Raw genomic sequence first — 26,565 nt, 5'->3', positions numbered from 1 at the left:
GATGTGCTTTATTATGTCGGAGGAGCCCTCCCTAGCTCCCCATCTCTTTCTCATTGGTGACCTTTCCTCTCTACATCCATCTCCTCCTGTCCCTTATCCCTCTCTGCCGTTGTACCCCTGTTGTTTGTGATCTCTCTCTCTCTCTGTTCCTGCCTTTCCCTTTTAACCCTCTTGTCACCCTGTGCAGCATCTCTTTCTCCCCTCTCACGTTACCTGGCAGCAGGTAGCAGAGCTTGTCACTCTTGTAGCTTGATGTTGCTGCTGCACAGGAGGCAGACCTCACCCAGGCTCTCTGCTCCATCCATCAACTACCCTGCAGGGCCAGCATGCCAGCTGACACTACCCATTCTGTTTCCCCTCACATCACCATCTTTAGCAGGACACCGTCCAGTAAGAGTCTGGGAAACATTTCACTTATATTATGTTACAGAAACAGATGCAGACTGAGACTTACTTGCATATTCATTTCTAACTCTTATTAGTCTTACTATAAAGGCATAGTATTCACTTTCAGAAATCACATTCAGTACAGGTATACTAGTTGCTCAAAGCATTTTAATCAGTGTTGGTGAAAATGAATGATTATCTCCCAAAGCCAAAGCCCAGAGAGCCAAAAATCTAATTTGACTGTCTTGGAGATATATAGCTTGGAGCTGCTCCGTTGACAATTAATTGGTGAGTGACTTTGGTAACTCATAAAATGTGTCCAGTTTTTGTACCTAAATGTGCATCATTATAAGTAAGTGATTTAGCAAATGCTCACTTGATACAACTCAAGGGCATAGAAATGGGACAGCTGAGAGCTTCAAATTCCGCTTTATGACCCCCCTAAAAGGCTCGCGTGACTCGAGTGAAATTCCTTTGTCGTGAAGGGAACAGAGAGTCGCTGGGTGTCAGGAAGGAGGCGGCGATGAAGCTGACAGAAGATGTTACATCCTCTCATGGCCGACGCGAACAAGAGACGAGATGGCAACTGTCTAGACGAGGGAAAACAAGAGCCCGGGATTTCAGCATAAAATCGCAGACACTGTCAATGACATATGCAGCTTGTTTAAAGAATGAGGAACGACTGTGGCCTGGGAGTAGACAGGACAAGCGACAACTGATTCGTGATGGAACACGTTACTCAGGGAAATAGAGCATCATCAGAACAGAATATGTGACTTAGGGTGCGGTGGATTAAGAACTTGAGCAATAGCAGTCCTCTGACAAACTGACTCAAGAGCCTTTTTTTCATCTGCCCAATGTGTATTAAGACATTTTTCCTCACCCCAATCTGACCTTGTAGAGGGATAAGTAGGCATGGATAGATGAAAAAATGGGCCCTGGAGCAAAGACACGAATAAGATCTGACAACCTTTTCGACAGAACAGGAAACCCAGACTAAAACAGAGTAAGAGAGGTCAGTAGCCAGTTATTGCATTTGTTCTTATTTTCAGTCTTTTGCATTTCTTTTAGTAGAATTGGCCCCTTTCTAGGAGTTTTGTACCGCTTTGCAGTTGTTTTGCATCTCTTTGCAGCCCTCTTAAGTCACTCTGCATCTCTTTATGGATATTTTGCATCTCCTTGTAGTCATCTCAGGTCTCTCTCTGTTGGTGCTATTGCATCTCTTTCAGTGAGTGTTATGCATGTGTTTGTAGTCGTCTCGGGTCTCTCTGTATGTCTTATTGCATCTCTAAGTGGTTACTATGCATCATTTGTTGTTGCCTTGGGCCTCTTTGTTGTCCTTTTTCATCTCTTTGAAATCATCTTGGGTCTCTGTATGTCGTTTTGCATCTCTTTAAGTATTTGCCATGTATCTCTTTGTTGGGCTTTTGCGTCTCTTTGTTCCTCTCATGCATCTCTTTGTAGGCCTTCTGCATCTCTTTGTGGTTGTTAGCATCTGTTTGTAGGCTTTTTGTATCTCTTTGTGGATGCTGCGCATCCCTTTGTGGTTGTTATGCATCTCTTTGTAGGCCTTTTGCAAGTCTTTGTGGATGTTGTGCGTCTCTTTGTGATTGTTATGCGTCTCTTTGCAGCCCTTTCGGGTCTCTCTAAAGTCCTTTTGCATCTCTTTGTGGTCGTTTCGCTTCTCTTTCTAGTCATTATGCGTCTTCTTGTTGTTGTTTTCACCTCTCTGTGGTCACTTGTTTTGCATTAGTGGGCCTCTCAAGGCCTCTTCAGTAATCTAACCATGTATGTAGGCATTGAAAATGAATAAATATAGAAGAGAGCAGAGCAGAAATGAAAAAAAACAATAAAATAAAGAAGCTCAACAAGCATTGAAAAATGGAGATGACAAACTCAGAAAGCAGCAGGACACTGAGCAGGTCTCAGGTAAACATCACTGCTACTCTGCTATCTGATATTCTACATCGTTTCACCTACAGTGTTAACTCTGCTGTTTTTTAGAAAGCCTCACACAAATCGTCAAAACAACTACTGCCAATAATTCCTTAGTTATTAACCACATTTATTAACATTTAAATTGCATTAATAAAAGGTTAATTTGGAAGCGTATGAGTGCTCAACTTTCCAAGGGAATATTCTCCATTCAGATATGATCATATTCGGCCCCAGCATCTCTGGTGTAAAACAGTCTATGCCAACAGTTTCTAAGGTAGTAATGAAGCTTTGATGAAATTTTAAAGACATTCAGAGGCACTTTAGAGGCTGTAAAGCTGTATTTATTTCTCAGTCCCCAAGATGCTTCATTGTAATTGTATAGGGGATGGTAAGAAGTACAACTGTATAGACTGAATCCTATTTTACGTGAAGAAAAGACGTCTGTGTGCATGTGTACTAAAACAAAATGAAATCACGCACAGGAATAGATCAAAGCAGTGTGTCATTAATGGAACTTGAAAGCCTTGGTGTATTCACAACTTGTGAACTCATTTATTTGTGTGTAAGTGCTTGACTTAATGGATTAAGAAAGGAGGATTGATAAGAACCTAATCTGAATACAAGTGAGGCTTTTGACTTAGTGTTAGTTACATAGTTTTCTATGGTGTTTTGTTCACGAAAATGATTAAATAAGTCAACATAGAATATTGGGAATAAGCAGAGAATACTTGAAATCCATTAAGAGTAAAATCTTCTGGAGAGATGGATATTTTACACACACAGTATATGTATACGATACAGTTTGTTATGTTTTATGTCTTTACCGTACAAACAACATAGTTCTGTCACATGTCTTTGAAGGATTCTCTTTTATTCTTCAGCTACCGGTAAATTCAACTGAGCTCCAAATGCTATAAAAAGACTAAATATGATCATATACTTTAGATTTTGCTCTTGTAAAGCAAGTCAGCATATCATCATACCCTGTTTGGTCTCTCCCTCCATCTCATTTTTACCATGAAAGATAGATAAAAATACCTAATATGGCCTGAAGAAATCTCACATTGCAGCGCTTTTAGGTTTAGTCTTTAATGGCAAGCGATATTAAAGGAAACGTAAAAAAGCTTGATATCAATTGAAAGGAAACTCCCCTCTGTGTCCTGGAAACAGTCAAAGTGAAATAAAAATAAAGCAAAAACAAGCCCGAGCCCAGTAGCACATGTATTTATATGATCCGATGCCCTGTTTCCCAATTTAAATCTCTGCTTTGCCTGGATAGATTGTCATCTTTGTCGTTTTGAATGCTCAGCAATTAAGATGAGTTTAGTCTTTCTTTAATGGCAAGTGACCTTCAAGCGAATGTGTAAAGGTTTTCTTTTGATCAGAAATAATGTGCTTCATGAAACCCTTCTTTCAGGAAAGTAGTCATTTACGAGCAAGATTTTTTTTTTGAAGAGTATGCAAATTCTAGGCTGTGATGGCACTAAATCCAGTGAGTAGGGCAGGTGAGGGACAAGTGTGTTGTTGTGGCAATAAAACCTGTGCATAATCACCACACTGTGACCAAGCACACAGCGCCCTGGAACATGCCATCTTACTAGACTTAAGGTTATTTGCGCTGAATGTCATCACTCAAACACCCCCGGACATAACAGCAGAACTTGGCTTTCACAGTTCAACACAGAGATTAATTCTACGTGCACGACCACGTGAATGTCAAAGAAAACAACAAGACTGCTCATCGTACGCTCCGGACGTGAAATGCCTTGTCTAGTTTTGGAAACTGCAAGGTCTTTCACTGTGAAAACTGTTTTGAGTCCAAGATAAATTTCCCCAAGTGGGACAAAGTATATTGAATTGAATTGTTGCTTCTTGTCTTGGTGGTAACTGCAGACCCACCTCTCATCATTAAAAATTATCCTCGACACAAAGCTTGGTCCAACTCAAGTTGCTGACTGACACAAAATGTCTTTTCTACTCACAAAAACATATCTAACACAGGTCCCAATGTTGACAGCACAGTGTCACGTGACATCCCAAGAGTTACTGTTTGCCCATGTAGCACACATATGACAATGATGCACTCAATGATCAACCTTTGCACAATGAGAAATGCTAATATCTGGATACAACATATTCCATGAACTTGAATGTAAAGACTGACACTCCACTCCCTCTCTCTTTCTATTAAATGTCACGTGCTGGTGTTAGAGCTGATGAAACAACATAAAGCAAGCAATCTGTATTTGCAAAGGATTTTCCATGTGACAGTTTTGTTTGGCTTCATGTGCCTCTGCTGATTACATTTAAGCCCATGTATCTGCCAGCTATGTAGTAAAAGGTTGCTTATCCCACACAGATGTTTCTATATTGACAAAACTCACAAAACCACAAATAAAAGCTAAGATGTGCCAGTGCAGTGTGGTAAACACAGAGTCTGAAGATTAAAAACTGTGTAACTGTTCAAATATTGATGGTCTGGACAGGGGATTTGTGATAAAATTTGAGTTAGTCCATCGCAACCTTTACATTGCAAGGATACATACATAAAAAGAGCTATTGCAACATGGAAAAAAGGGTTCTGAGGCTGTTAAATAGGAGGTTTAATTTGCACATTTTCTTGTATCTACAACCATATTTAACAACCGTTTTTCTATTGCACTGTTTGAAGTCCAAATTCGTCATTTGTGTTGGAAAATCTTCAGTGCTGTATCAGTGTTTCACTGTCCTCGCCAGATGAGCAGAAGATTAAGTGTCAGAGCGTGATGGGTTTGCTGGGCAGAACAAGCTACTCAGCACACGTTTCATGGTGCCATATTTTTCATTCTCTCCAACAATGCCAATGCCACGCGAGCCTATTCTTCAATCATGCCAAAACACTACAGCGCATAATTATTCAACACGGCTTGACCAAGTGGGTTATCATGAGAAAAACTCCAGCAAATGATTAAAGGAAAGCCTCCATGTCTGGCAGCTCTTGGTGAGAACACAAAACACTTGTTTGTTATTTTAATGTGGCAGCTAAGAATTTTTTAAAACTGATCCGACTAAAGTTCAGCTAATTAACTGATGAACTTCGAACCTGAGCAAGGTGAGATGAAAGAGCAAAAAATGTTTACTAAAGAGGACACTTGGATGCATTGGCTTCTATACATCCACACTGATTCCAACTACTATACTATAATTAGCAAGAATGATGTAGAAAGAGCAAATAGGGGAGAAGTCAGTAACACGTTCCAATTTAGGAACTATACAAGTTAGCATAAGGTAAGACAGGTGCAAAATTTCTGTGGCTACACACAGTTTACTTTGACTTTGTCGGAACTTTGCCTGGAGTTATATACAGTGCTGCTGATGTGAACAGCAAACAAAACTACCATCACTGGCAATGCTTTAGGGAACAAATGGATACTGTTCTGTTTCTGCTGTCCAAAGACATACATTTTCTGGCAAACTCCATATCAAAGGTGAAACATCTCACTCTGATTTCTCCCATTGTTTTGGTTTCATCAGAACTCAAAACAGCTGCAGAGAGGACACTGAATCTCCATCGTATGGAAGGAAATTATATTTAATCTGGCCCTAGTGGCCAATATCCAATGAAAACTAGGTAATTCCTCTCCATTAATCAATTATTTTGCTATGTTTTTCATTTGCTGCAGCTGAAGCAGTGTCATGTTTGATCAACCGTCCAATTATTGGCGCCAGGTGATGTGTTTCGGTTCATGGTTCATCATCTGTATTGACTAAATTCTTCTTTTTGGTCATGCTCTCTGCCTTTGCTGCTGTAGCCTTTACGGGAAAAAATCTTGGCAGTGTTTACCTGGTGGATGAACACTTGGGCACCTCGAGGACTCATGAGCAACACAGCCCTCCGTAAAGTGTCCCGGTATCGGTTGAGCTCCTCGGTGCGCATCGTGTTGAAGAGGTCGGTAAAGACTCGACTGACGTTGCGGTCCACTCTCTGCAAAGAAACATCCAGACCCAGCCGAGACGCCTGGTCCATGAAGGCTTGCAAACCCCGGATATCTGACGGAAAAGAAAAGATGGCATCAGGAGGTGACATGGGCAGAGACACAAACAGGAACCAACAGAGAAAGAATAACAATTTGGGCAGGTGCTGTCTATCCACCACTTCATTCCTGGAGTGTTTATTTGTAATTGTGGGTCACCATCCTGTGCTTTCAACACCTGCAGATGCACTCTATATTTTCAGGCTTCGTTCCAGGGGCTTGAAGGCAGGTTTCGTTCTTTGCACGACCTGATCTAAAGTGTGACAAAACACAACAAGCGTTTCTGTCTTTCTGTTTCCTGGGGTTTACAGGATATGAAACTGCAAGCAGGTGTTGCTGTCCCCAGAGGGTTTTTTTTGTACTTGTGTCTATGCTCACTGTACAGGAAACCACTTAAAAAAGCCTGCACCGTACTCACAAATCAAAGGTGATGTGCAGCAGAGAACTTACAATAAGCACACCAATCCCAGTAGTCAGAGGGGGAACAGCCGCACCGCATGTGCCAAGTCATGCTGCATTGTTAGAGAGGTTAGGCAAAATCGCTAGGGCCAGACATGCTTCTGTGTCCACAATCAAAGTGTGTATTTGTGTGTGTATAAGCGCGGTTGGGTACATTTTCCCCTGTTCCCTCTCTGAAGGTCTGATGAGTCATTGAGTGCTTTAGTGTGGAGAATAAAAACTCTATATAGTCATAGACAGACAAACTGGCTCATATGTACGGAGGTCGGAAAATACTCGACTGATGAATTAGCATATTCACATCAGTCTACACACAATACTGCATACTCCAGCATGACAAAACAACTGCATTATTTAAGAGTGTTTTGTAAATTATTCAGAAAACTCCAATTATTGAAAATGTAAGCCTGAAATTTCCCATTTACATAAGTTTGCAAACCCCTCATGTAATACTTGAGTAAAAGCCCCTTTGGCAGCTATAACAGTCTTAAGCTGTCTTGGGAATGATCCTCCAAACTTGGCATACCTTTCTTTTGGAAGTTTCTCATATCTTCCTCGCAGAATCATTCAAGCTCAACCAGTTAGATAGGGAGTGGGGACAGTGCCATTTTCAGGTCTCTCAAGAGATTCTCTATTAGTTTCAGGTTTTGGACTCTTCCTGGCTGACTCCAGGACCTTCACAGAATGTTTTTTCGAAGTTTTTTCTTGGCAGTATGTTTTGGTGGCTGTCCTGTTAGAATGTGACCATTTGCCCCAGATCCTGAGCATTCTGGAAAGGATTTATCTGCAGATTGTGCAATAGTTTTCTACATTCATCTTTTCCTTTATCCTATTTAGTCTAGGGGAAAAGCATCCCCAAAGCACGATGCTGCCACCACTGTGTTTGACCGTAGGGATGGTATTGGTGGGTAGAAGTCAGGCTCAGGGCCTGGTTTCCTCCTCATAAGCAATAGTTGCCAAATAGTTTAACTGTACCTTCATCAGATTTTAGAATTTTCATGTTCTGAAAGTTTGGGTGCTTTCTGAAAAGTGGGCTTTCATGTACTTTTTAGAGAGAAGAGGCTTCCCTTTGGTCACTCTACCACAAAGGTCTAATTGGTAGTTGCCCTTTAACATTCTCCAATCTCCACAAAGAAACTCCAGATCTTACTCATAGTGACAAATGGCTCTTGGTTACTAGTCTGACCGAGATGCTTCATTCCCAATTACTTACTTAATTTAGCTGGGTGACCAGATGGTGGTTCAAAACTTATTCCAAATGAGAAAGATGAAGGCCACTGTGTTCTTGGGTCTTGGCTCCAGAAATCTTCTGGTATCTTTCCCCAAATCTGTGCCTTGACATCAGTTTTGTCATGGCAGAGGATTGTTTTGACTGAATACCTTGGTTTTGACTGAAATACACCTCAGCTGTGAGACCTTATATAGACAGGTTTCTTGTATATTTCTTGTATCGATCTGGGACGACATTTCTGCCATCAGGGTTTATATGGTGGACTTATTGTAAAAGCAATAATAGAGTTTAACAGGTCAAAGATAAGCACAGTTCATAGTATATTTGTGTAGGTAGATAGATATTGAAAACCCTTTAACTGCCTCTAAGTGAGAAAATGTGTTGAAATGGGAAATTGAGTGAAGAACAGTTTTAATATATCGTCACATCAAAAGATTGCACTTTGGCTCAGATGGACTCCAGTGAAGTTGCTAAAGCATCTCAAGGATCAGTGATAGAAGTCAGACACACTGGAGCTCAACATTTTTGAAATTTTGAACAAAATGAACACACATTCAGATAATTTCTTTACTTTGTCATCGCCAAGCGGTGGGTGTAGATTCGTTTCAGAAAAAAATTAACCGAATTCGTTTTTAAAGTTGCCCTCAAAGGAACTCCAATGACTCTAAAGCAAAACAAAATGTCGAGAGCTTGAAAAGGTCTGTAAACTTTCTGAATGCACTGTAGCTGCACAGACTCACTACTTGTATATACACGCACCAAGATGCACACTGACTCCTACTTGAGGTGATATGGCAAAGGACACTGCACATATTTTTTTGCGGCTCAAGGCCAAAACTGGAAATTAGGCCAATAAGAAAACTCTTGACCTGGTCTGAGGAGAGAAGCAACGTATTTGTACATTACCCATGTCTCCCAGTCTTGAGGGCAAACTGAAGCAATAATATGTCCAAGTACCATAAGAAACAAATCAGAAGAATTAGAGTCAGTGCTTGATTCCTCCTGAAAGTGTTGCATTGCAATTTATTTTTTTGATAAAATAAATACTCACAGTTGCTGCTGGATTCTCTCCAAAATAAAAATGCTCAAAGGGCAGAACAAAACATGAAATTAAATCATTCATCATTTTGAAGCATCGCCAAACCATTATTGCAGTATTCTTTGAAAACTCTCTCTTACACACACACACACACACACACACACACACACACACACACACACACACACACACACACACACACACACACACACACACACACACACACACACACACACACACACACCTTTCTTCTGTCTCTAAATTGAAATGGTTACCCTTGGTGGTGCTTTTGAATACAATGGGCAGAAGCTCAACCTCTGAGAAATCCCTCCTTTTGTTAGAATACAAACATAATTTGCAAGTTAATCATGGTCTTTTCTCCTGTGTCCCATGACTGGACCCTTACAATTAATTAGGAATAGAATATTTTCTATTTGCAATATTCAGCTACAGTGCATACACTGAGAATGAGTATAGACTAAACAAATTTACTCTGTGCTCCACTGATCATTTCATTTATGGACAACTGTGGAGACCACCACTACAAAGCCAATACTAATGTTAAAGCCACCTGTCTATAATCCCTTTTCCACCATAACTTTGACAATTGCACTGTGCAATTTAACAAAAAAAAAAAAAAAAAGCTGCATTTTGAGTGTTCACATGACTGTTATGATATTCACAAGATCTGTTTTTGCTGAATCATTCTTTAGGTGTAAAACTCTCTTGTGAATGCTTTGAATGATGCATTTCACTTGACACTCACTTTGCTTCAACACATAAGCAGCAAAACCTTTTTTTTTTTTTCCAAGAGAGTGAGACTATGAGGAGTTTAGAGGGAGATGGTCACATTCTTGTCTTTGTTCAGTCCCTGCCACACTCATATGTCATTGCAAATATTGTGCTTTGAGGCCTACAGATTCACCATTTAGTTTATTTGTAATATATATATTTCTGCTACAGGTATAGTCAGAATTGTGTGAAATTCCTTTTGTCAGATTCATCATCACTACATTGTATGGAGAAAAAAAATGCCAAAATACAGGTTAATGATTGGTTAACGAGAGATCTGCTATTTTGAAATTTAAAATGAGTAGTTATAAATATACCAGAATCCACTGCTGGAGGGAAACAGATTCTCTACTGGTGATTGATTCATGACAGTAGGAAAATACAGACAACTACCCAACACTATGAATCATCTCAGTTACAAGAAACCCAGAGAGTGAACTTTCTCTGAATCTATTGCAATGTAATAAGCAAACAAATTACATGTCAATTAATAGTTTATGTGTATGAGTTGCAGAGGCTTTTCATTAGTCGTTCAGGCGCTTTGTAATGTCTGGAGTCTCAGTCAAGAAAACAGTTTGAATCATTAACAGTGTGCATGTTGTACAACCTGTATGAATGCGATAAATTCTTTGAAGAACAATGAGATTGGATCAGTGCAATAAAAGATCCGGAGCAGTGATTAACAGCCCTTAGTAGTAGCATAAGCTGTTGGGTGAAAACATGCATCGAGTGAAACATACTGTAACAAACAAAGAAAGGCTTTTAATCCCATGGACAGCCCAGGGAAAGCTGCCAAGCGATAACTACTCCAGGACTCCGATAGAAACATCGGACTTCAAAGTCAGCGTTCCAAACCCATAGCAGGCTTTTCCACGGGGCAACCGTGTCAGCCATGGACAGGGCTGCAGAAAAGAGGATTAACGTAGAATTAAAGGTCTGATTTCTGGACATGTTTACCCAAGCGTCATTTCTGAACACAAGTCTGCTTCTGAAAGTTGTAGATATTAAAACTTAACCCTACTGTGGGCAGCTTGTATCAGCCTAAACTCTCCATGACAACTGGAATCTGACCCTTGATTTGTATCTGTCTTTTACCCAACTTTTGCATAACAGAATCTGTTTTAGAGAGGACAGGAGAAATAGCTTGGAGAGACTGAGAATCACCCCACGAAGATACTCTAACATCCGATTCAGTTCTATCTCGCTCACACTGAAACTAAAGAGGAACTCCCTCTTGGTTTGGAGCAATGCAAAAATGAGCATATCATGATCAAAAGGCTCAGAGGTTTTTACTGAGCTGTCAGGCTACGTTGCAATCTGAGCAGAGGAGCCCGAGAAATGGCTGCGCTTCCAGCCTGTGTTTACTCAAAACTGAGATGAGTCTTTTAAAGTGATCAGTGTTACTTTTGCAACAATAACAGCAGTTAATTATATGCAATATAGATTTTTGCACATTTGAAATGCATCATCTGGGTATGTTACACACTGCCACAAGAGCAATTACTGAAACACAGGAGAAATTACTGCTTCTGTTTCAATGCACCCTCTTGATACTTACTGCAGACTTATCTTCTATGTAAGCACGGTATTTTAAGACACAATTAGCTATGTTAGTTCTCTGAATTAAAGGACAAGAAAACATATCTTACAGCATGATTATTACATCCATAAATCATAACTTGTTGAAGCATCTGACATGTACTAACAGCTGCTTGTTCGTAGAACACCAAGACTTATTTTTGTCTATTTTTGCCAATTTTCAGGAAAGAAAGCGCAAATTTGCTACAAAACAGGAGATCAGTTTGACAAATTATGACTTGAATTTTTTGACGATATGCTTCCAAAAGTTGTGTTTTTGTTTCCAAGAAGACAGTGATACAATTATCAAACGAAGAAACCTTGGAAGCAAGCAAAGCTTAGAAACTGCTCCCCATAACAAAAGTAATGAGAAGAAAGAGAGGAAAAAGGCAAATTATTTGTTGATTATGCGGCAGTGTCTCTCTTACGAAAGGATAAAAATTATGCGCGGAATCACTAAGGATTCATGCTGCAATTGGTGCTTTAAAAAATATGTTTTTTTCAGTCACTCATTTTTTAAATCTGTTTCTAAATAACCAAATTTTTTAGTAGCCAAAATAACTGTTTGATGTAAAAAAGAAACGATGAGCCCTCTAGGAAGCATTCAAAAAGCTTCTTACATTTGCATTTATGCAAAATACATGTACATGAATAATTGCAGTTTGTTTTGGAATCCTATTTATTTCCCTTATAAGGACAACAGCACAGGTTGCCGTGTTACATTAAATGTGTACTCAGACCAGGTCTTTGTCTGCCTGTATGCATGCACTTGATGTGTTATGAAGTGCGATGTGGAGACAAACAAACCCAACACCTCTCAGAAGACAAACGCAAGGTGAAGAGAATCTTATTATGGTCTCACACCACGTCAGACACCACGAACAATGCGCGAACAACAGTCAAACATTGTAGTCTAATATCAATCGCAGGAACTCCAGTGGTGTGAAGACAGGTCCAAATTGGCCATTTATAAGAACAAGGTCAGCTCACTGGCCCCAAGACACTGGGCTGAGCTTGAATTCAAAATGAAACGGATAATTCAGAAAAACAGCGAAGCTTCACTCAGTCAGGGCTGTATATACAGTTCCCCAAAGACAGTATGGAGGAAAGAAACCTTTTGGCACCGTAGGGTCTATGTAGAGAAGCTGATATCTGTCTGGATTCTATGAGTTGCATCATTATCAATTCTCTGTAATGCCAATTATGCATTTGCATATCAATGACAGACAGAAAATTGCTGGAATTAACACTAAAAACACTATAACAAAGTGTTCTTAACATTAGAAAGTAGACCTGAAATGTTAATGAATTGATATTATACAAACAGAAATTCCCTGGTTTCAGTATCTCAATGTGATGATTTGGTGTTTTGTTTGCGATGTGTGACAGTATACGGAGTATCTTCATATTTTCACAAAACAAGCTGTCTAAAAACATCGTCTTGATCTGTGAGAAACTGTAGTCGACATTCTGCCACCGTTTTATGAAACTACAAGTCTAAACAAGTGATCATGAAAATAATCATTCAATTGATTGTGATAATTGTTTGTTGCAGCCCAATTAGAAACATCTTTCATTATAAATCAGTCACAAAACCAATACAACATGTAGACTCAAAATGAAACTGAAATAATTTCTCTCTGGCGGTGATGATGAAACTAAAAACTGTCCCAGAGTGACACAAACCATCATCTGAGGTCAACTTCTGCAAATGAGTGTGATCTCCCTGTCGTTTTATAAAGACACAGATGACAATTTGTGCTTTCTGCTTTTTGGACAGGTGTCTATGATAAATATTTATGCCTATTTAAGCCTGTTTGAATTAAAGCTCTGCCACTACTAAGCTGTTATTTCATGTTTTGATTTGTCAAGGACAGCAGCTGGTTACTGTTTTATTTTATTTGACCATGATTATATTGAATAACTTTTTGTTTTGTTGGTCAAAAAGTATAAAAACTAAACGGTGAAAAATACAGACAAGTGACAAATGAAAGGAAAAAACTTGAAACCACTATAATCAGGGATCTGGTAGTTATTTCATGCTGTGGGGGGCATTTTGCTGGCATTGTTGGGGTCAAGCTGTCCTTTGAGAGGGAGGGGTCACTGTGAATCAATACAAAGCTCCTCTGAGTGGTCACCTTTATCCTGTAATGGAACATTTTCATCCTCATGGAAGTGCTCTCTTCCTGGATGACAACGTCTCCATCCATAGGGCACTAAAGTTCACTGAGTGGTATGATGAAAATGATATGAATCCTACGCTATGACCTGCCAACCCAGACGGACACCTATGGGAGATTTTGGAGCATCGTGTTCGACAGCACTCTCCTTGAAACACTAAAGAAAATATTTTTGGAAAAATGGTGTTCAATCCCTCTAGTAGAGTTCCAGAGACTTGTACAATCAATGCCAAGGTGCCATGATGCTTTTTGTGGCTCCCCACTTTAGATACTTGGTTTCTCCTTTAATTTGTCCTCTGTCGGTGAGCAGTCTGGTCTGAATACAAAATGGGCAGAGATGGACTTTACAGTCCTGGCCTGAATTATTATCTGGACCCTGTGAATGGTTTCAAAGATGCTGTACAGTCACTGCATTTTTGGCTTACAGCTCCGCCGTGTGAGTTTTACTCCAGGAGGGAAATAAAATTAATTGCCCTACTTAAATTTGGCTGACATGCTTTCGGGATGATACAATGCTGTGTGCTTAGAAGGGAGACGGACCAGAACGCAACAATTGGAAGGATAAAAATGCGGTAATAAAAACTGGCATTGATGTAGAGTCAATACAGAAACCCAAAAATCAACCTTGCACAAGACTGTGGGACAATATTTGGACTATTTTTTTTTCTTTTTAAATGAAGTCAGGCTTTGGGTTCAAAACTGTAAAGAATATCAGAAGAATTTATGGAAAACATATTTTTTCGATACGCTGCTCAGTGGCTTGGTGGTTATCACTTTTGCAGCTAGAAGATTCTCTGTTTGCTTCCCGGGATCTTTCTACATGGAGGTTGCATGTTCTCCCTGTACGTGCGTGGGTTTTCTCCGGATACTCCAGCTTCCTCCCACAGTCCAAAAACATGCTGAGGTTAATTGGTAACTCTAAAGCGAGTGTGATCGTTTGTCTATACGTGTAGCCCTGCAATAGGCTAGCGTCCAGGGTGCCCTCTCAAGTCAGCTGGGATAGACTCCAGCCACCACCCACAACCCCAATGAGGATTAAGCGATGTATAGATGATGGATGGATGGATGTTCTTTCGACTCCAGACCAGAAGTGAGAATTGAAACCCACATTCTTTAGCTCCGTGTCTCTGGAACAGCCTTCCCGTGTTGGTTTCCTTTTGTTCTGTAGACCACTTTGTGTATTTGCACTGCTACACAAATGCAGCCCGATTGATCGATTGATCGACCTGAACCTCAGGTGAATGCATAACTGCAAATTATCCACAAAAGGTTAAGTGCCTCCTGTGTGGTCATGCAAGATTTATTTAGTCAATACCAACTGGTAATCAACATTTGCTATTGAGCAGAATAATGGGGCCATATTTAAATATCAGATCTGCACCATTCCGATAATTTCGCAGCATCTTTTTTAATTGGTACATGGTTAATTTTCCCAAATGAGATTTGAAACAAACACCTATCAGGTGTAAATTTGAATAAAGTATGCACTCTGTATAGGTCACATTATTCTCCATATATTATACAGTTTTTCCTCAGACACAACTTTTCTTCTTTATTTCATTTTCTTTCATTCATTCCTTCTATTCTTATGGAAAGCCAATTAACTCTGGGTTCCATGTACATCCTCTCACTGTGAAATTTTCTGACATGTTAGTTGGCAGTGTTAAAGACCTTGTGGCCTAAACGTTGCATCAATTGAGATGAAATAAAGCAACATAATAAGCAGTGTATGAAAGAGTGTCATTATGTAGAAGTATTGTCAGTCCTGCTTCTCACATGTCACTAACTGTAACCTTCACATCATGCGCTGCAGACTCACTAGAAACTCGGCAGGAGACACTTTTGTGTTTGTCTATGTCCAGACCCTGCCTGTGTTACAAATGCATGTTTTACATTTGGAAGCAACCTCCTACTTGGAACCAAAAACAGCTTAATCAATATCGCACCTAATACCCGCCTAATTCTCTCCTCCTCTAACAGAGAGACAGTCACCACAGGGAGGACAGAGACAGATGTAGCTACTCCACAGTCATTACTAAGTGCAGGTTAAGTCAGACGGGCCTGCCAAGGAGCCCTGTGATGCTCAAGAAAATCGACCCTTCTTTAAGATTTCCTATAATCGTGCCTCAGCCGCCTTTTATGCTCTCCTTGTTATGATAAAATGACAAGGCAATTTCAGTGAAGCTTTTGTTTGCAGATAGTCTACACTGTCCACCCACCCCCACAGAATCAATAGCTGGTTTCCTTTTAGATACGTGCAACTGTGATCACTGCATTAAGCACCTCCTAAACAACATTTCCAAAGACATACAGATAACATATCAAAGACTTTCAAAATGGGACCTAGCGTCTACAGCGAAGCTTGTGAGGCTGTGTTAAGACATAACAATACACTGAGCTAAAGGATAATGTCAACATGCTCATGCTGCGGTTATATAGGTGTGTTTACTATGTTAACCACTGTGTGTACGCTATCATTTTTCACATGATGCTCCTGTAAATGTTATTATTTTGTCATAAATGAATGCACTGGTTTATGACAGCCAATATTTTGGTTTACAATCCATCCTAAGGGAGACATAAATAATCCGTACCAAATTTCACAGCATCCCAGTCAGTAGCTATTGAGACATTTACCTCAAAGCTACAAATACAATATAGATATATCGTCATTGTGCTGTCAGTGGACCCTAATAAGTTCGAACAGAGGCTGGGAACCACTAATGATAATACGGAATGTTCAGTCCACTTACTAGGTGTTGAGGCATGTCATTAAATATGAGAAAAAAGTCAAGAAAGTCAAGTCAAGGGGTCACCGAAATCCACCCTTTCTGGATTTTGAGTAACTAGACCAAATTTTGCGGCAAACGAGGATAAAATTGTCAAGTCCAAGAGCCAAAAAACTGTAAGCCTGCTGGTGACGCTCATTTATTTGTGTAGTAAACTTATTTTTTGGTAAAACGCATTGCTGTTGCCTTGAAACTGAATCCAAACAGTTGGGTTCATTTTGAAAATTATGTCCCTCTAATGTCTGATTGAAGAGTGAAAATCTATCATCTTGTACCGAAGTCTTTTCAGCAGTTTATTGAGCAGATGTGTGCCAGCCAGAGAGGCACACTGTGTTCGATCTGAATCGAAGCATGGCATGACTGACTTATTCAATTTGCAGCCTTTGTGCTGAACGGGGACTGTTTAAAGACACGGTTGGCTTACAAAATAAGCAGAGAAGACAGCGTGAACCTGGGTTGTGTCTGGTCATGGTCAAAGCTAAAATGAAATAGAATTTTAAAAAAAAAACTGAAAAAGAAAAGCACAATTTTTGGTTCACAGTAGGAACTCAACCCACACCTTATTTAAATGCAGCCCGACAGCACAGTAGAAGTTTCAATCAACATCCGAGCATTCTTACTTGCTTGAGAAGAATGACCACAAGAAGCTTCTGGTCCTTGAGTGAGATATTGCCATCAAGGAGCTTGTTTTTCTTTGGAAGCAATGAACATTTATGGCCTTGACATGCACTGGCTCTGCTCTGTTCTTTTCAAATGAAAAGCTGAAGCATTAGACGACTCTTCAGCACAGCTCCAAACAGTGAAAACAGGATGGTCTGTAGTGAACAAAACAATATTGGCTATAAAAAAAAAAAAACTGCTCCTGAAGAGAAAGAAAGGCAGAACAAAGGGGAGAATAGAAAAGAAAAATACGAATGAGGAAATAAAGGGCAACAAAAGAAGAGGAGAAAAAAGCTGAAGGAGTCTTTCAGTTAGCAATGGGTTGTTATAGGATTATCATATAATTTTGTTTTCTCCAATTTGCCTGAAGGCACAAAAGGAAAAACCGCATAAGGATCTTTTGCAAACGTAACACAATGTCGTGCAGCTTCTTATGTAGCTATAGTAGCATAACAATCAGGTTATTTCTGTCTCTTGTGAAAGAAATTATGGAACAGGCGCTCGCGGAATTAAATTATGTGTTGAAAATGTACAATGACAAATGGAACCAGAAGAGGTGAAGCTTTAGAAGTTGTTTACATAATGTGCTTTTTATGCAACTGATGCATTGGTGGAGACTGGAATGAATTGGCTCCCCTGACACACTTCATTACACTGAGCTATACTTTGCCCCCGAGGTCAGCGAAGCCAGTTGTTTAAGCCGTAATAAAACACAAATCTCACCCTGTATACTCGAGCTGCACAGCGTGGCGTTGCTCTCACCGCTCAGGAGCGAAGGATTAAAGAAGTATGAGGTAGATGTTGAGGTTTTGGACTATTTTCTGAGCATGGTCCTGCAGTGTGATGCCTGCAGCTACGTGCAAGGAGACGCTTTTTTCTGATCCCCCCCCCCCCCAACATCTTCTTAAATAGACTAATGCACCCTCAGCAAACTGATGACACAGCAGCTCAGCAGCCTTATCATGCCACATGCAGAAATCCATCACGCAAAGTCAACGCCCACTTTCTATAGAGAGACGGCCTTGGTTCTAATTAATTTGCAAATTAAATGCTCTTTTTTTCCCCCTCAACATGTTCATTTTCACAGTCTCGGTGTGAATTTTAAATAAGAGATTAGAATAAAAAAAAGTGAACTTGATGATCTTTCCAATCTCTGATAGAATCTTTTCTTTACACTACACAAGATGGAGAGACTGAACGCTCTGATGCTCCCAGATTATCACGGTGCCTTGTCAGAGTCACAGTCAATCAGAAAATCTGATTACAGATGGGGAAAGAAAACACATCTCTTGGCAGTGCTGATGATAGTCTACAGAAAAAAAAAAAAAGTATTACCGTAACTGTAATACAATGATTAAATAACGCCCTCATTTATCTTTGTGCTATGTTATTGTAATGTAGAAAATATGTTTCCAGTTATTTTTTTGTGACTTTTAGAGTGACAAGAAACAAATAATCCCCTGCAACAAAGATACTGACATTAAAAACTGATAAAGACTGAGCCTCTCTGTGAAAGTTAATGCTCTATTGTAAACTGCTCCTAAACATTCTGTGCAAGACATTCTAAAAATATTGAGGTCAACTGATCTGCAAAGAAGAAGAAAAAGGGTGACAATTCCTAAATCTTTAATAGAAAGACACTTAGTGGGCTTTTAAAAATGTGTGCCAGCTGTGATATCTGCCAAAGCACAAGTTACTGAGTGCTGACTCAGTATTTCTGCCCATTTCACAATTACAGTTTACATTTTTTAAGTGCTATTACATAAAACTAATACTGCATGCACATTTGGAGAAAAGGTAATTTTTAGTATCGGTCTCAATGAAGTGTTTCATTTATTCCCATTTGTCTACAACAGTAGCATAATATAATGCAGCTACTAACAACAGCTTTTTGCTCTGGTTGTTTATTCAGGTTAATAGCTAATGTAATTTGAGGGGTTTTTTTTCTATTTGATGGAAAAAAATGCTTTCAGTGTGAGAGGAAAGACTGAGAACTGTGATAAATATGGACTCAGTAATAGCAGCTGACCTTCACCGTGGGCTTCAGACTGTGGATAAACTACATGTACCTCTCATTTTCACTGTCTATAATGTGTATGATTTTCATACTGTATATATACTGCATATATTTCATAGCAATAATATTGTTTACACTGCTCATACTGTCTGTACTGTCCATACAGTTTATACTATCCATATTATTTATACAGCATATACCACTATTTATCTCTGTCTTTAGATCATCTATATTATATTGTATTCATATGAATATATTCGTATTTTAGTGTGTTCATAGCGCTCTGTCCGTAGTATTATACCATCATTATAATAGTATAATATCTATATAGCATTACATATATACTGTATTGTAAATAATGCACTTTACTGCTGCTTTTGCACTTCTGGTTTGATGCCAAACTGCATTTTATTGTCTTCGTTCAGCGACAGCAGAGTCACAGAATCTATAAACTGACTTTTACTTACATTGTCTCATATATAATACAGTACGCAAGCAATTTTGTATGCCATTTCTATTTTTGCATTAAATTTGAGCAGAACCAAATGATACATCCACCTGATTAAGATTGTTATTATATTACAGGCACAATAAAATATCTATGCTCCAAGTATAAACACGACAAACATCATGACAGAAACTTAATGAAGTTGATGCTGCAGTGTTGTTCATTCTCCCCTCTTAATGCTAAACATAGAAAGCTGAAGAGAGAAGAACAGATCTGACAAGATCACACCGAGAAGCTGATCTGAGCCTCCCTGCTGTGAGTAAAGTTACATAATCCAACTTCTGCTGATCAGTTCTCTCTGATCTGACAACATGTGTTTTCAAGCAACGCGATGTTCAAAAGCTATCTGTGCTGACGGAGATTTAGAAACGACAGGAGATGCATGAACAAAGAGCAACTCACTTTGCAATTCTAAATGGAAAATATGTAACTGTGAATCACTGAGAATAACTGAGTACATTTGCGCTGTCTGTACATTAGGGTCATATCCACAAAATGAATAAGAATGTGATAATCCATTATCAGTGTTGTTAAAGCTCAATCTGTCCAATCTGTTTTTAACTTGCTGCATAACATTTAGAGACACAATTAAATGGAGCAGAGAACTAATCTGTGGTCCAACATTGTTCCAAACTTTTCTGCAAGCAGAAAGTGTTGAAACGTTTTCAAACCTGGATTTGAATTTATCAAGTCGCCCTCCAGCTGAATAAATTAAGTGTAATGGACCAAATGTTGTCTAATTAAATGTTCTGCATTTATTTCACCCTTGCTTCCCCAGGTTATGATTAGCTAAGTAAACTGAACTAACTTTGCATTCCACACTTGACAAAAAGTGCCTTAACTTGTTTTAAATGATTTTTTAAAAAAGTAAATAGCTGCTTCTGTAGCACCTTTAAAAGCAATTGATGCTTTATTTACATTATTAAACTTTAGACACAAGTTACATAAAAGGTTGTTAGATTAAAAATTGAAGGTACTGTTCAGGATGATATCATAAGCTCAAAATTTGTTAAATACATTGGCAAACACACTTGTTTTTTATGATATTATTTATATATTTTCAGATATTCTGGGTGCTGCTTTGAAGACAGCTGGCAGGAAAGCAGATGACCTGGAAAAGATCCAGGGATGTGCAGTATTTCTGGGACTAGTGCACTAATATATACTGTATACAAACATATTTTAAACTTTAAATTCAGATGCACAATTTTAACATTAAATCAGTTTTACCTGATTGAAAATGTCACAAAACAAATGTAAAAATACCGTAAGAAAAGCCAACAGCAGTGGCCCAACATTTAAGAGTTAGCAGTATATTTTGTGGCCATGAATCTTTGAATACTGGCAGATTTATGTGCATTTGTTGTTTTAATGTGAACTAACTCTCAACGTAAATGAGGCAGTCTAATTTGACGTAGGAAAATGAATTTTATTTTAAAATGTATATACTGGTACCGTTTTAATAGTGTTCCTTATTGAATGCATGTTATTAACCCCCGTGTCAATGGTAGACCACAGATAAGGTGGTTTTCATTTCATCTACCTTTCTCTCCTATAATTCCTGTAGGTGTGAAGACTTTTTTTTTTTTTAAACCTGGAATTCAAACTGAGAAGACAGCTAATCAGCGAGAGGAACTGAAAGCTCCAGTGTGGGTGTGCAGCACTGATTATTGAGCCTCGCTACTATTTTGGTATCGACCAAAACAAGCTCAATAAACCAAGTGTTAAAGCAAGCAGCACAAATATCTGACATCTGCCATCTAATTTGTAATCTTCTTTGCTTTTTTTTGGATTAGTTGTTTTTTCAGTCATAATTTTGCCACTTTTAAACAGTTCTGTTCAAGAAAAGCCAGAAGCTTGTCTGACACATCGAAGATTTCAGAACTTTGGAGTGTTTGGTAGAAAAAAATACATTTTTTTTTCAGAAATAAACCAGAGTATCATTTTGAAACTCAGGTACTACATTGTTTTGTATTGAAAAAATATGCACAATTGTGATAAATGTTTCAGGAAAGCAAATGAGCCAATATATAATTGCAGGACTTTTTGTAACATAGTTGACATTTGTGATGTTTTCAGGCCTAAGATCAACATGGCTGCCTATAACCAAACACTACATTCTTACACAAAGATTCTTCTAAATATTGCATATATAATTGAGTGAAATTGAAAGTTATTTATAAAGATATTGTAGTTAACCTGTTGACATGCCATAAATCCACACTTGACTCACACTCTACTTTATATTAAATAACTCAAAGCCTTGGAGTCTTCCAGTCTTTTCTTTAGGAGGAAATGACATCATGTGGAGCAGGTCATGTGATCTGGAATTAACACACTTCCTTGAGAGGTGTTTTTGTAATGGCTAACTTAGTTCAAAGTGATTTCTCAGATACAGATACAATTTGCTATTTTTCATATAAAATTTGATGCATTGCCAAAAAAAGAAATATCTGTCATGATTATCTCAACTTAATAAAAAGAACACAATCGAAACACTTTATGAATAAGCTCATTTCATTATTGTTGAGCTAATTAGAGAGTGGTTGTTATTAAATTTGGACAGTTATTGGTTATTTGGATGGTTCAAAAGTCCCTCAGTTATATATTGGCCCAATAAAATTCAATATGTCAGCTGAAGTTCGAGAATGTACACACCGATTACACTTCTTATGCGCACATCTACATACACACTAATACACAAAGTGAGTAAAATTGAGGTCACTGAGTGTCAACAGAGATTTGCAGACAGTATTCTTCTCTGTAGACAGGGGTGTGGGTCACTGTAGCACCGCTTCGAGGCAGGCACCGCGGGTATTTTGACTGTTCTGTGATGAGGATCCTAATTAGCCGCTACATTCCTTAATTAAATGAGTGCAGAGTTAAACAGTGTAACAAAAGCACAAATGTCAATGGTGCCAACTTTGCAGCACCTAATTTAGCAGACTAAAAAAAGGCTATTTTGTTACAACGGTGCCTTGTTAAACCAAGCCTTTGTGCATTAGACACACATTGCTGTGCCCAAAGTCTGAGGCCTTTTGGATGCTTAGATTTCTATATTTTGCACGGCGCCATCAGGGATTCGTTCTGCAGGATGGCGATGAGCCCAAACATACCGTCACAGTCATACAGCAGCATCTTCAGTGACTAGAACAATAAGGAGTCCTGGAACAGATGGTAAGGCCCCTACAGAGCCTTCATTTCAACATAACTGAGTCAGTCCTGGGTTACATGAAGACACAGAAGCCTGAATCCCCAGAAGAACGGTGGCGAATTCTCCAAGATGCTTGGAAGAACCTACCTTCCAAGTACCTCAAAAAAAACTGTACCTGTGAGAATTGGCTCAAAGGCAAAGAATGGTCACAGAAAGTATTGATTTTGTTGTTTTTTTTCTATTTACTGCACTTCTGTTCTACTTGTGGTAAAGTAACTGAAAACTCACTCCAGGTTTCCTCTTACAGGACTGGAAAATTAATTTATAAAGTACGAGACTGCATACTGTTACCTTAGATCCTGATTTAATATGATTCACTGAATGAAGGTGTATTACAACAGGGGGAAAAATGCTTTAAAATTACCCAAAAGGCAGACAATTGAGCAAAACCGGCACACAAACAACGAACTAGTAGGACAGACAGACAGCTAATTAGTCAAACAGACACTATGCAGTCAGAAATACACACAGACAGCTGGTCAGGCAGACAGCTCATCACAAAGGGGAAAAAATAGTTTTATCAAGAAAGCTAGTCACACAGACAGAGAGCAAGCAGTCACAAAGGAAGATCTCTAGCAAAACAGATGGTCAGACACATGGTGACCTAGCTAGTCAGACACACAGAGAGTTAGATAGTCAGGAAGACAGATAGCAAGAAAGAAAATACAGAGGGACGAAGACAGTTTGTCAGGCAGGCAGACAGACAGACAGGCGCTCTTCCATGGGAGCACCTGGGATTTCCATCGGAGCGCACGGCTTTTTGTTATCGATCCAACTCAATGCTGAGAATGCACTTTGCACAAAAGAGTGCCAATGTCAGAAACAAATCCAAGGACACGTCTCTGTAAAGGCCTTTAGTGTCCAAAACTCTGCTTTGGAAACTTGCATTGGGGTGGGGTGGGGTGGGGTTGGCTGTTTTCCCCTTGCAGGCTCACTTTACAATACACTATATCAACTGTAGCTTAGCCTGTTTCCAGTAGTGAAAAAATAAAAGTGATTTATACTTCCTTCTAGATTGCACCCTTCCAAGTAGTAAAAAGGATTAGTCAGCAGAGGCAAAGTCTCATCTGAGGAATGGCAATGCAGCAGCGTAGAGACTCTCTTCATCTTTCCGCCCTCGTGGTGCCTTGCCAATCACGCCTTGATCCACAGTGCCTTGAGCCAAATGTGGGTCAGGAAAGGTCTGCTCTGGAGGGACGTCACAGTGAGAATAATGAAACGGGGGACACTCGCTCAAAAAACGAGGGTGACACAAATAAGCCAATTAGACTCCTTGAAGATGGTTCTAATGGTGAATGCTGCAACCGGGTCTCGTTTTTCCTTGCGATTTTTACTGAACTTTTGATTTATTTTTAACAGTGCGAAATTACAGTATGTGTGTGTTTATATGTGTCTGTGTGAGGGGGAGTGATGGTGTTCTTTCATCTCAGTTCCCACTGGATGGATTCTTTTCAGCGCATGAATTCTCAATGTTAATACGGCTTCACTTCAGCCCGATCTCCCTCCTGACACCGGAGATGCGGCATTAACATTTAAATGAAAGTCCTGAGATCATCTTACACACAAATGCCACGTTTATGGGATGCGTTTGACAATCTAAACTGAGCTCATTCGTCCCCAACTCACCGTAGTCACTCTCGTAGAAGATGATGAACTTCTGCCAGTGCAGTTCGGAAACCAGGGTGAGCAGGACGTCGCTGATTCGAACAGGTGGACGGGCAGCCAGCGTGTAGCTCTCTCCATCCGGGCTGGGGTTGAGCTGGCAGGCAGTGCGGGGCGCGCCGTCGCCATTTCTTTGAATGAAGAGGTGGGGGATGTGCATTGCATCTGTCAGAGACTGCAGAGCACTGGCGGCTGCACAGCCTGTGGATGTTACCAGAGCGAGGATCCCCTGGTTCATCAACTCGCATGCTGGACAGAGAGAGGGAAAAAAAAAACAGGCAGAATGTGAATGATGAGGAAGGACTTAAGTAGAAACGCAAGGAAATGGAGATGTTGATTTGAGGCAGGAAATAAAAGGAATAAAAGAACAAGGAAGCAATAACCAGCAGCACATGCAGAAAATTGGGATCGGATGAAAATAAGGAAGCAAATGAGAATCAACATTGTCAGATACATCATTTCAAAATGTGTCAAATTCCAACATGGATTTCATTAAAGTAACATTTTTTTACTCAGGTTTTAAGAACACAGCACATTATTCAAGAAAATGCACTCGGCAGGGCTTAAAAATTCTAGACCGTTCTTTGTGTTTCCCCCTTAGGATTATGTCTGAGCCTCTGCAGTTGAGAACAGATCACAGAAAGTAGGGGGCTGGAACCGAAGTTGTATCTTAATGTGTAGATGAGAGATGCAGCGGGGGGCATCCTCTAATCTTTCTCAAAAATGACAGCTGATTAAAGGGGAAATGATTGCTAAAGGTAACAGCCACTTGAGAACAGCAGGTGCATCAGAGAGCTACAGGAGACAGAGCAGAGGTGGCAGCTGATTGGCAGGAATCTGTTGCAAATAAGAATCAAAGAACATTTTAGCTGAATGCATACAAAAAAATGCCTCAAATGAATCTCAGCTGAACATTGTCCCACATAGCCCCCACTTTCTCGCTCACTTTCATGTACTGCGAGTGGGAAAATCTGTAAACAAGCAGGGATTAAGACTGTAGACACATGCTTATAATGTCTGTGGTGGGTCTTAACATCCCAACATCTTTATTTACACGTGTAATTTGGGCAAAATCTGCTTGAAGATCCTCTTAGAGCAGGTTACAATTTCCGGTGGGCCCAAAATGCTAAAAGTCTTTTATAGATGAAAATGCCATCTGCAACATTAACTAATAAGTTAGAAATTGACAAGAAAAGCTGTTCTGTCTAAGTGCTGGTTAATATTTAATGACAGCGGGGCAGGCTTGAGGTTGCACACTGGGCATTTGCTATTTACTATTTGAATAATAGCCCAACAAGATGACTCAACAAAAAAAATTGCACTATGTTTAGTCCATATTAAACACAAATTTCATTTCTGTCACAGTAAATAGGCACAATTCCATCAATCTTAAAGACTTATTTTGTAACATAACTTCAGGCCTCCTACTACAATACCATAAAGTGCAGCATACCTCGATATGGGTTTTCCAGGCCCCACACCGATGGGATTATTGGCACTCAGCAAAAGCTGATAATCAATATTTTAACCAATATATGTTACATGTGATGTTTTAACAGCACCTGTCATTCATAATCAGTATGTCCCTAATACCTAGAAGAATATATTATAGTATACCATCAAACTATTTATGCATCACCATCAGGCAACTTTCACAAGATCAATCCTGAACCTCAGCTCATATTCTTCTCACGTCTTCCAGTAAAAAACCCTTACATAACTGCTGACCCTATAGTCTTGACCTAACTTTCTCCTGGAGTATAAAGAACATAAAGCAAAATGTATTTGCATAGGCTAGAGGATGCAAAACACGGACAAAAGAGACAATCATCACAAAACAGAGAGTGATACGAATCCAAATGGAAAACAGTTTAAATGAAGAATATTGAATTTGCATTTAATTTTAAGCTCTATCTCTTATGAGCTGCATAATCATTTACTACAGGGATTGTCTCATTTTGCATGTGACACAAGACAGGCAAAGGCAAACGACGCCTTTAAAATTCAACTCACCATTTCTCAAACAGCAGGGCTCTTATAATTTCAGCATAAACAGCTGAGCATATTGTGCAAAACAGCAATTAAATGTTCTCTCACT

At 39.3% G+C, this 26,565-nt stretch overlaps 1 protein-coding gene across 3 annotated transcripts in view; it reads right to left on the bottom strand.

The window, feature by feature from the left end:
* The window catches only part of grid1a (glutamate receptor, ionotropic, delta 1a), a 278,043-nt gene that overhangs the window by 85,344 nt on the left and 166,134 nt on the right, over nt 1-26,565 (bottom strand). For all 3 annotated transcript variants that reach the window (XM_051960063.1, XM_051960064.1, XM_051960065.1), the window contains exons 3-4: nt 24,432-24,716; nt 6,149-6,354 (exon numbers count right to left, since the gene is read on the bottom strand). In XM_051960063.1, coding sequence (XP_051816023.1) covers nt 6,149-6,354; nt 24,432-24,716 — 491 coding nt within the window. The remainder of the gene's footprint in view (nt 1-6,148; nt 6,355-24,431; nt 24,717-26,565) is intronic.

This window comes from Acanthochromis polyacanthus, chromosome 15 (assembly GCF_021347895.1).
Source record: "Acanthochromis polyacanthus isolate Apoly-LR-REF ecotype Palm Island chromosome 15, KAUST_Apoly_ChrSc, whole genome shotgun sequence".
NCBI lineage: Eukaryota > Metazoa > Chordata > Actinopteri > Pomacentridae > Acanthochromis > Acanthochromis polyacanthus.
This window is presented reverse-complemented; position numbering and strand designations above follow the sequence as displayed.